The sequence below is a fragment of the Lampetra planeri genome, chromosome 33 (assembly GCF_965212315.1).
Source record: "Lampetra planeri chromosome 33, kcLamPlan1.2.h2, whole genome shotgun sequence".
Lineage (NCBI taxonomy): Eukaryota > Metazoa > Chordata > Hyperoartia > Petromyzontiformes > Petromyzontidae > Lampetra > Lampetra planeri.
Genome location: NC_136139.1, coordinates 9,891,981 through 9,903,272, shown reverse-complemented (window position 1 = coordinate 9,903,272; position 11,292 = coordinate 9,891,981). Strand labels below are relative to the sequence as shown.

The 11,292-nt window shown below is 47.8% G+C and overlaps 1 protein-coding gene across 1 annotated transcript in view; it reads right to left on the bottom strand.

Annotated features, from left to right (window-relative positions):
• Window positions 1-1,577: 1,577 nt before the first annotated feature.
• The window catches only part of LOC144729774 (sodium/calcium exchanger 3-like), a 145,718-nt gene continuing 136,003 nt past the window's right edge, over window positions 1,578-11,292 (bottom strand). The window contains exons 4-7 of the mRNA XM_078610260.1: window positions 7,874-8,004; window positions 6,931-7,030; window positions 3,993-4,268; window positions 1,578-2,057 (exon numbers count right to left, since the gene is read on the bottom strand). Coding sequence (XP_078466386.1) covers window positions 1,681-2,057; window positions 3,993-4,268; window positions 6,931-7,030; window positions 7,874-8,004 — 884 coding nt within the window. The 3' untranslated portion in view covers window positions 1,578-1,680. The remainder of the gene's footprint in view (window positions 2,058-3,992; window positions 4,269-6,930; window positions 7,031-7,873; window positions 8,005-11,292) is intronic.

Sequence of the window (11,292 nt, the reverse complement as noted above, 5' to 3'; positions counted from 1 at the left end):
CTGTTGAGTAAGCTACCAAATGACTGCGGTTGCAAGCGTACCCCAAGCTGCACTTGCCGAAAATGGCTGGGAATCCAGTTTGTGGCTTTTCGTGCCCACAATGATGAATGCCCTCCGTCGTTTCTTCCACGCGTGGATTTTCCCACACTGTGTTTTTCTGTTGCAACGTCATTTTCTTATAACTGTGTTTTAAAACCGTGTTTTAAAAACTGTGTTTTAAAACTGTGTTTCTCACAAATGTCAAGCAAAAGAGAAAAAAAAAACAACCTGTGGCATTTCCTCGGCGAAGCACGGCAGACGACTCGGAGCGCGGAGGGACCCCGCAAGGGCTGAATCTGATCCGTGGCAGAACCAGCCGCGCTTTCATCGAAATACGTCATTGCCGAGTTTCTTACCGCTCTGCGACATCACACCGTTCCCACCGCGTGCCTCGTGTGTGTCCTCGACATTTTTCTCAGACCGTGTGCCATGCAAGATTTAAGGGGAGGGGGGTGGGGGTAACCAATTAAAGGTATTCGAGCACACGGCTTTGGTGCGTACAATTTTAATTGCTTTTTTTTGTAAGAGGTGCAAAAAAAAACGAAATATCATTATTACAATAATTATTTCAGAAAATCTAAAAAACTAACTGTGCTTTATTTCTAGAGCGGTGGTCACTTTTACTGGCAACTGCGTGTGGCGGCCGTGCCCTTAATTCTGCCAACGGGGCCTGGTGATACGAATTCCGAAGAGGGTAAGCAACCAAGGCGTGTGGGCTGCGCAACCCTCGGCGAGCAAAGTCACAGACGTCGTCTGCACTGGCACCGCAGCGGCGGCGGCGGCTTTGCCTCGACACTGAAGTGGCAATGAAACCCTCGCTGAATTGTTGTCACTCGAGCAGCAAAGGGTCCGCCCGAACCAGATCTGGCACACGAATGTGAAAATGCCTCTCTCTCTCTCTCTCTGTCGCGGCGCTGACTTTCCCACGCGTTTTAAACAATAGCCAGTGTGGGAGTGTTGGCCAAAAATATATTATGGAGGGGCTCTCCTGATCATGTTCTCTCGAGAGGAGGCGCTTCTTCGGCCCAGTGGTGTGGCACTTGCGGCACAAGTAAATTTCGGGGCAATGCCCTTCACCTTTACATAAATGTAGCGCCCGCTCAGAATTTTTTTCATGCGTTGCACGTATCTGCTGCGAGAGACGGTTGCCGAATGCTCATGTGCACCATTATAGGGGCGGTTGGCCAAATTTCCCTAAAGCCGCTGAGCTCTACACGTTTTGGAAATTCGATTTTTTTTTCGCAATGCCGCAATTGGGTTTTGTTTTATGACCTCAGGACGAGTGCTGCAGTGGGTTCGGGGACTCGTTCGTCTTTCCTCCCTTCCAGCTGCACCGTTAAAAGTTGTGCCTTAGGATGTTTCTGGCCGTTAGATATTTTACAAAAAATTTTTAGTTAAAACAAGGTAACAACCGCACTTCACGGTAAGAAAAAAAAACACACTCAATCTCTTCAGTTGCCAAGAAGGCATGTATGCACTGTCTTGTTTAAAATTCTCTTCAAAACAAAAATCGTATCGTCACAGTGCTTTCGAGTTTTTTTTTCGTTCGCAATATACCGTATACATATATCCGTTTTTTTTTCAATTTTCATAGATATCCCCCACTCGCTATTACAAAACAAATCTTGGCTCGCTTCCTCCTCAGAAGGCCTTTACGTGGCAGTAGGCCTCGAGCCCGGCGAACAGGATGTAAATGAGCCAGAGCAAGATGAAGAAGCCGGTGGTCATGAGCTTCATGTTTCGTGGACCGCCCAGCTCTCCGCCCACGCTGGGCCTCCTCCGCCACATGAGCACGCCGACGCAGATGAAGGCGAAGACGGTGAAGAGCGTCACGGAGAAGGCCAGCGTGCCGGGGTCCACGTAGAACTTCTTGTTGTTCGCCCAGCAGTGGACGGAGGCGATGGTCCACGCGATGCCGATGCCCAGGAAGACGTTCACTGCGTTGCTGCCCGTCACGTTGCCCACCGACGCGTCGGCGAACTGGTCCTGCACGGCCGCCACCTTGCTCGCGAACGTGTCTGTCGTCCCCGGGAAGAAAGGGTCGGAGGTTCGTTTGGGGGGTGGGGGGGTTGAGTTGCGTGGGGTTTGGGAGAGCGTGCAAGATAACGCGCGGGGGGGGGGGGGGGGGGGGGTATTTCTGCAAAAGGAAGCGAAGGCAGAAAATATTCCCAACGTATTTGGCGAAGTCGTCAAAATAATCAAGTGTTATTAAATAAAACTTAAAAACTATTATTATTTTTACCAGGTAAGGCCCTGGCCATCACAAATGATAGCGCAACAAAGTGGCTTATCGCGTGGAGATGTATAGCAGCCAAATACTCCTAATTGCAATGGAATGATACTTTACGGGGAGTTTGTTAACATGCTGCTGGATGACGGTTCTGCTCACTCTGTCTGTTGGCCAGCGGAGGTTGGTGATGTGGGGGGGGGGGGGGCAGGTCCGGGTTAGAGATCACTCACCACTGAGATTAGCCTTGGCCCGGGAATCGAAACTCAGGCGGCAAACCACTGCACTACAGAGGGGGGTCTCAAATGTGCTTTGTAATCAAGGATGATTTTCACCTTCTTGGTTTTTTCGGTAAAGTCACGTAGAAGGGAAGTAATAAAATAATGTGACTTTACCGTGACTTTACCGAAAAAACCAAGAAGATGAATTCCTGCAGTCACGAAAGCTTTAAATCGAGATTCTCACCTCTTAACGATTGTGGTAGAAATATAACAATCCTCCCTCCCCCATCCCATCATCTCCCCCTCCATCTGACATGAAACTCGATGAATCGCCAAAATTCTGGGTTGTGATTCAATTTAAGAATTGTTACCAATGATGCCGATCACTTCGTGAAAAAAATACCAATAGCTGTAACTCTCACAGTGCAACGTCTCAATGTTGACAGACAGGCACACAGAGGTGCCATCAATCAGGCGCACACAGCTGACACGCAGCTGATGCCGTCATGCTGACAGACACAGCTGCCTGCTTTGTTAGAAGATGAAACGGCTCCCATCCTGCGACTATGCAATCCACGAGGCGCGTGCTGCCATTTCCATCCCCCGCAAATGCCACCGCTTCTTAGCTTAATCACAGGGATATTCACGGCTGTGACATCGCAAGAGGCCTCGAGCATCATTTACCACCACATGCACGCACATCCCCATCGCTGGTTGAGCTGCAGAATTTCAGAGGACTTCTCATTATGCATTTCTCCGCAGCAATGCACAATGAGATTGTGTACCGTATGGCTTTTCGCATTTAACGATGTCCCATATGTCATACGGAGTGCTCTTGCCAATAACACCTGCGAATTAAGCAGCATTTTATTCACAAACGTGGCTCTGCAGATGAGACCCAGAAGGTTGAAACCAGCCCAGAGCTTGCCTAAATAAATCTTGCTTGATAATATTGGTCTGGAAAGGGATTATTGACTAAACTAGAATTTTATTGACACGAGAAAAGAACCCATTGCTCTGCAACGGAAAATAAGAGACAGCTGTCATTTCCCTAGTCTTCTCATAATCCTGTACTCGAAGCACTAATAAGTAATTGTACGTAATAAAATGGCAAGATAATATGTAATGTGACATATTTCTATGTTCTCTGTCATTTAAAGAACTGGTGAAAGAATTACATTAGCAGGAGCATACATTGAAAAGTTAAAGCAATTTTAAAATGAGCCGTGGTCAGCCTTATGCATTCGTTACTCCCACCTCTTTGGCATCGCGATCCATTATTATTATTTTAATTTCTTCTTCCGCCGTTTGAACTCAGTGTTTATTTTTCACATGGAACATCCCGTTTAGCCAGTTACCTAGAAACACAGACTCCAAACATATAGCAGGCGACAGGGTCCAAATCGAACCCACGACCTCCTGTAATTGATTTTTCCCATGGTCTGCCATGCAGCAAGAGAGGGGGGCGGGGGGGTCGGGAGAGGGATGAGGGCGGTGACGCTGACCTGGGATGGAGGTGCCGAGGGCCACGAACACAACGGCCGTGACCGAGTCCTTGAGGCCCACGGTGCAGCCGAAGTGCGAGGCCAGGTCGCCGATCATGGCGGTGAGGAGGCCGATCACGGAGATGGAGACGAGGAAGCAGGCCCAGCCGTTCCACACGTCCGTGGGCGGCACGAACGCGAAGAGCACCTTCCAGAAGACCGTGAGGAAGTGCATGACGTAGTCGAAGCACGACGGCAGCTTCTCCTCGCCGGTTTCCTCGTCGTCATCGTCGTCGCCTGAGAGAGGAACCAAATAAATTGCGCGTTTTGATTTTTTGTTGTTGTTGTTGTTGTTGTTTTTACCCACCCGTAGATTGTATTTCCAATACAAAACCAGAGGACCAGGAGAAAAAGCCATGCGACCACGCGGGAGAGGGACAGAACATGCAAACTCCAAATAGACAGGCGTCAGGGTCGCAATTGAAACCACGATCTCGTGTAATTGATTTTTCAATACAATCTACACGGTGGTGAGATGTTAACTTCCTTGCGATAGCTTGCAGGAAGGTTGTGGGTTTCATCCCAACCTTGATGCCTGCTGTATATTTAGAGATTGCATGTCTCTCTACCCGTTGTGACGTGGATGCTTCTCCAGGTTCTCTGGTTTATCCCTCCACATTTAGAATCAACGTGCATATTTGGCTGCTATACATTTCCACGTGGTAAGCCAATTTATTGAGCGATAAATTTGTGACCAAGTTGCTTATGATAAAGAGCGACATAGCTCAGTGGGGCTTTAACTGTGAAAAATAAAAAGGTTAGTTAGTTGGATTTCGATTTTTTTTTACCACAGTTGCTGAGCACAGCCATTCAACCATCTAAAATAAAGAATCCTCTCCTGTTGCAATCCACCCTCGGGTTTGGGTTTTAGTTTATTTTAGCATTCATTGTGATGCATTGAGTTGCATTCTACGGGTTCATGCCCCCAGGTCTCCTGATCCCCATCTCCTCCACTGCTCTGCCCCATTTGAAACTGTTTACGGTTGTTACTCTGAGCGCGTGATATATTCAAATATGATTCAGCTCATAAAGGATGGGACCCATTGAATACGATGTGGAATGTATGTGGTTCGAGAAAAAGGTAAACATTCTTCATTAATGAATTCGTGATATACAATGAGGGAAAAAAGTACTTGATCCCCTGCTGATTTTGTACGTTTGCCCACTGACAAAGAAATGATCAGTCTATAATTTTAATGGTAGGTTTATTTGAACAGTGAGAGACAGAATAACAACAAGAAAATCCAGAAAAACGCATGTCAAAAATTGTATAAATTGATTTGCATTTTAATGAGGGAAATAAGTATTTGACCCCCTCTCAATCAGAAAGATTTCTGGCTCCCAGGTGTTTTTTATACAGGTAACGAGCTGAGATTAGGAGCACACTCTTAAAGGGAGTGCTCCTAATCTCAGCTTGTTACCTGTTTAAAAGACACCTGTTCACAGAAGCAATCAATCAGATTCCAAACTCTCCACCATGGCCAAGACCAAAGAGCTCTCCAAGGATGTCAGGGACAAGATTGTAGACCTACACAAGGCTGGGATGGGCTACAAGACCATCGCCAAGCAGCTTGGTGAGAAGGTGACAAAAGTTGGTGTGATTATTCGCAAATGGAAGAAACACAAAAGAACTGTCAATCTCCCCCGGCCTGGGGCTCCATGCAAGATCTCACCTCGTGTAGTTGCAATGATAATGAGAACGGTGATGAATCAGCCTAGAACTACACGGGAGGATCTTGTCAATGATCTCAAGGCAGCTGGGACCATAGTCACCAAAAAAACAGTTGGCAACACACTACGCCGTGAAGGACTGAAATCCTGCAGCGCCCGCAAGGTCCCCCTGCTCAAGAAAGCACATATACATGCCTGTCTGAAGTTTGCCAATGAACATCTCTTTGGCATCAACTCAACTCGCCGTGTTTGGAGGAGGAGGAATGCTGCCTATGACCCCAAGAACACCATCCCCACCGTCAAACATGGAGGTGGAAACATTATGCTTTGGGGTGTTTTTCTGCTAAGGGGACAGGACAACTTCACCACATCAAAGGGACGATGGCCGGGGTCATGTACCATCAAATCTTGGGTGAGAACCTCCTTCCCCCTCAGCCAGGGCATTGAAAATGAGTCGTGGATGGGTATTCCAGCATGACAATGACCCAAAACACACAACCAAGGCAACAAAGGAGTGGCTCAAGAAGAAGCACATTAAGGTCCTGGAGTGGCCTAGCCAGTCTCCAGACCTTAATTCCATAGAAAATCTGTGGAGGGAGCTGAAGGTTCGAGTTGCCAAACGTCAGCCTCGAAACCTTAATGACTTGGAGAAAATCTGCAAAGAGGAGTGGGACAAAATCCCTCCTGAGATGTGTGCAAACCTGGTGGCCAACTACAAGAAACGTCTGACCTCTGTGATTGCCAACAAGTGTTTTGCCACCAAGTACTAAGTCATGTTTTGCAGAGGGGTCAAATACTTATTTCCCTCATTAAAATGCAAATCAATTTATAACATTTTTTGACATGCGTTTTTCTGGATTTTGTTGTTGTTATTCTGTCTCTCACTGTTCAAATAAACCTACCATTAAAATTATAGACTGATCATTTCTTTGTCAGTGGGCAAACGTACAAAATCATCAGGGGATCAAATACTTTTTTCCCTCACTGTATATTCAGTATCTTTGCTTAACCACCCTCTGCCCCCCCCTCTCCCTCCCACTCTCTTCCCTGCCCTGGTTAGAGTCAAGCAGGCGGAGCAGCATCGCCGGCCGTGATGAAGGAGAGAGCGAGGGAGTTCCCGCATGGGCAATAGAAAGGCAGCGGTGCGCACGCGGAACATCTGCTCGTCAGCGGGATTTAAACCGCCCCGCCACCTGCTCTACCCCCTCCCCCTACCCCCACCGTGTACCTGCGCTGACGGTGATGGCATCCTTGAACTGCTCCTTCCACGAGTTGGTCCCCACAACGAGGGCCAGGTTCGTCTTCTTGATCAGCTTGTCCACCGTGCTCTGAGTGGTGGTAGAACGGGCGCGCGAGCGCAGTCAGGGCAGACGAAACGCCCGCGTGAAACTGTGAACGCGCGTTTGGTGATTGCTTGCAGTTTCCTCACGGCGCGAGGCTATCGTGAAAGAAAGGTGCCACGTCTTCTTGGTTCTTTCGGTAAAGTCACGTAGAAGGGAAATAATAAAATAATACAAATAAAACATAATAAAATAATTCTCACGACGTTTCGGCCACAACGCAAGCAGCCGTCCTCAGGTGAAGAACAGGTCTGTCGGAAAGAAAAGACAGCGTCTTTCCGACAGACCTGTTCTTCACCGGTCTGTTGGAAAGATCTGTTGGAAAGAAAAGACAGCGTCTTTCCGACAGACCTGTTCTTCACCTGAGGACGGCTGCTTGTGTTGTGGCCGAAACGTCGTGAGAATTATTTTATTGTTTTATTTTTATTATTTCATTATTTCCCTTCTACGTGACTTTACCGAAAGAACCAAGAAGATGAATCCCTGCAGCCACGAAAGCTTTAAATCGAAATTTAAAGGTGCCACGGTTCATGGACAGATAAAGCCTGCAGTAATTTCGTTTGTGTAAATGTGGATTTAAGCAATCAGCTGATAATTTGAGAGGAGTTAAAACATTTGGCAAAATTAACGCTGCTACTCAACAAAATTGGCCCATTTGGTTATTTCAACTGTGAAGCCAAAGTATGCATATCATCTTCAGCAGCACCCAACGGCACATGTCAACAATTATTATTTTTTACTCCACCAGGCCGGCCATCCGGCTTTGTCATTGTCCATGGGAACCAAGCGAGCGAAGCCGAAGGCCCCATTGTGGTCGTCTTTTTCCTCCACCTTGAACTCGTAGGACTCCTCAATGATGACCTCGAGGCGGGAGTTCTCCCCCAGGATGGGCCTTCCCATCTCGGCGATCCGCTGAGCTTCCTCCTTATCCATCTCCGCCTGCAGTCCATTCTCGTGCTTGTCTGACCACACACGAGTCAGGAGAACAACATCACGGCCACGGACATGGATGCGGGAAGAGTTCAGAGTTCACCTCCCTGATTACGGTTGCCACCTCTCAACCCTTTCCCATTCTGATGACGTACGTGCGAGTCATCGGTTATTCTTCTGATTCTGTTCCGATGGCGTACGTCTACATGTACGTCATCAGAAGAAAAACTGAAATAAAATTACTTTATCAGTACATCTTCAGGTTGGTTAGATGTCCCGAGGCTCCCATGAGGTCATGCGGAAAAGCATTTGGCACAGCTTGGCGCCATCTATCGTAGATTGCGGTCGTGTCGCTACAGTTCTCAGCGGTGACTAACAACGCCTTTAAAACCAACGGTGGTGTGCCTCTCTAAATTAAATTAACGCTGAACCACTTTCGATTTCCCCCAGGCGGTGGCGGCATGGTAGTCGGGCTAATCGCCTATCCTCGCACTATACACACGTCTGCAGTTTGCCAACTTCCTCTGCCTGACTAAATCCGGCATCGTATTCAGATGTTCTCATTAACGAAGCTTGAAATGCCAGTCGGACAGCTCCGGAGGGGGGGGGGGCACACGAGCCGGTTGGTCACACATCTACAAAATGAGAGCCGTTTGCTTTCCCCACGTGCATTTCCCTTTAAACAAAAAATTGGCGGCGACACTTATTTGCGGTGATCTACGGAACGCCATCTTTCGGCAGGCGGTCTTGCCACGCACCGTACCGCTCATCCATTCTCGCAAACATGCCGGGCGAGCGAGCGGCGACACCCACGACACGACCATGGGCTTCACACGGCAGGAGGGGGGGGGGGCAGGGATGTGTGGTGCGCAAGGGTGCAGTTGTGAAAAACAGCGAGAAAAAGTGAAACGTTTCCGATCGGGGCAGAGCTCCTGGAAGCGCTAAGCAGAGTAAGATTGCCACGATGCCACGATGCGGTGAAGCTACTGATGGGTCGCACGATATAAGGCCCACGATAATCGTGGAGGACATTTCGCAATATTTCGCTGCATCGCGATTGATATTGCTAATTTTATCCGTTAACAGATTATGCAATTCCCTGGTAAATATTATCATGATATAATAAACACAATGATAATGGTTTCAAATAAAGAGAAAATGCCCGTAAAATTAGTGCTTTACGAATATAATTTCGGAGTAATTAACAGCATGGTGGTTATGTGACCTCATTATTTTCCGAGTTTGTTTAATTATTGAAGTGTTTGGAATATTACTGACAGATTACGGGTCATGGGTCGTAAAGCTGCAGTTATTTAAATACTTATAGGACGCTTATGTTGAATGAACTACAGCTGCTGAACCTTCAAGTAATCATTATCTGTGCTGGAAAACATGATAATATGAAGAAGAAAAATACGACGACAATGTCGCGGGAGACTCATATCGTGATAATTGTTCAATTGCGAACATTAATTTCATATTGTGCTCCATGTTGGTTTCTGCGCTCTGTCACGTGCTGGCGGATTCATGTCAAAAACAATTCTCGTCATTTTAACCGCTCCACCACGTGACAAGTTTGTCAGGCACACAAATATATTATTTATAAGTGCTGATGTGTTGATGGAATTATGACCAATAAAATGTCCTCCCCACTGGTGGCCAGAGGTTTTTCATGACCGAATTTAACCTCAGCGTACGGCGACGTTCCTCCCCAACGGCAACTTGAGCTCCTGTTCGCCGTGCTTGGAAATCGAGTGGAAAAGCTTAATCGGCCAGAATTTGTAATGAATACATCGGCACGTATGAATAATAAAAATAACATCTTTGTCAACGTGACAATCTTAGGTGATTGGAGGGGGTTAATGACAAGCATTTTGACAGGTAAATATAGCGCCGCGTGGCCTAAACCGAGTGCAAATATGGCTACGAAAACGACTCGGATTGCGTCGTGAAAAATGACATCGTGGCAACCTTACAAACGAGGTTCAAAAACACGGCAGCGACGGCAGCATGCCCCCCCCCCCGCCCCGCCTCTTATCCACGGCACCGTGGCAATGTGCACATGGCGTATTGCCCGTGTACGGTGCCCCGGAGTGCGGGGCGTGCAAGAGTCATGGCTACCAGGGGGCGGGGGGGGTGCGAGGGGGGTGCGGGGTGGGGGTGGACAGCAGCGTCGCAGAGTAGCGTCGCTTGAGATGGAGGAAATATGAAATGAGACGTGGTCATTGGAATCTTTAAAAACATAATAATAATGGGAATTGTGTTCTTTTTCTTAATTGACTGGACGATCCCCCTAATGCCGCCCGCTGAAATCATTAGTCGCAAAATCGGTGGTGGCAGAGAGAGAAAGAGGCGTCTTGTTTGTGGTTGACGCGCCACTTCTGTGCAAGAGAAGCGTTCCCCCCCCCTCTCCGCCCTGCCCCGTCTGCTTAAGGAATTATTAGAATCATCATTCGCAGCCTTTATTGGTCAGATAAATTCTTCCTGAGGCCGTCGTCTCACCGCAGAACGGCGGTGGTGGGCGGGTTGGAAGCCAGCATTTGCGCCTGCGAGCTAACAAAGACCAAATCAAATATTCGAGGGCCGACTCTACCTTGCCTCCTTTTTGTCAGTCACTGCCAGTTCGCCGGAGTTGCAACGGCCACCGCATTACAACTCCCAACGGCAACCAAGTGGCTCGGCATTGCTGCGGGGTCACCAGCGTCAAAAACACACAAATGTGCCCCGTCTTTAATTTGAGCTCTTTTTTTTTGTTGCCTGGAAATTTACTTGGGGGGGGGGGGGGGGATTGGGCAGCTGTGCACACACACTCACGCACTGCCCCCCCCCCCCGCGCCACTGCAGGAATTATTCCTCCCTGCGAGGGGCATTACCGTTGTACATGGTGTTGGTTTTACACCGCCGTTATGCATTTACGCGTTGGTTCTAACACCTTTAAGGCAAATGGGAAATCTATAAAGGCCACGGACGGAATGAGATTTTATGCTGAAAGATTACGTCGCGTGGGGAAGGTCATATTTTATAATTGGAATCGCTGTTGACACATTGCGCACGCCCGTGACATTTGACCCCGTCAGCGGAAGTTAGAAATGTGTTTACTGCAAAAAAAGCAGACGCGGAAAATGGGTTTAACGGTTTTGTCGGAAATGAACGCTTCTTGAGTAAAAATAAGCAAAAAACTTTCGTTGCATTTCGTGATGAAAATGCCCGTGAATCCGCGTTAGTCTCGCGGCGTGCATTTAGTTCGGAAAGGGTTGGGACAAATGTTCTGAACAAAAAGGTTAAAAGAGTTCGAGAATTGTATCGTTAGTCCGGGAAGT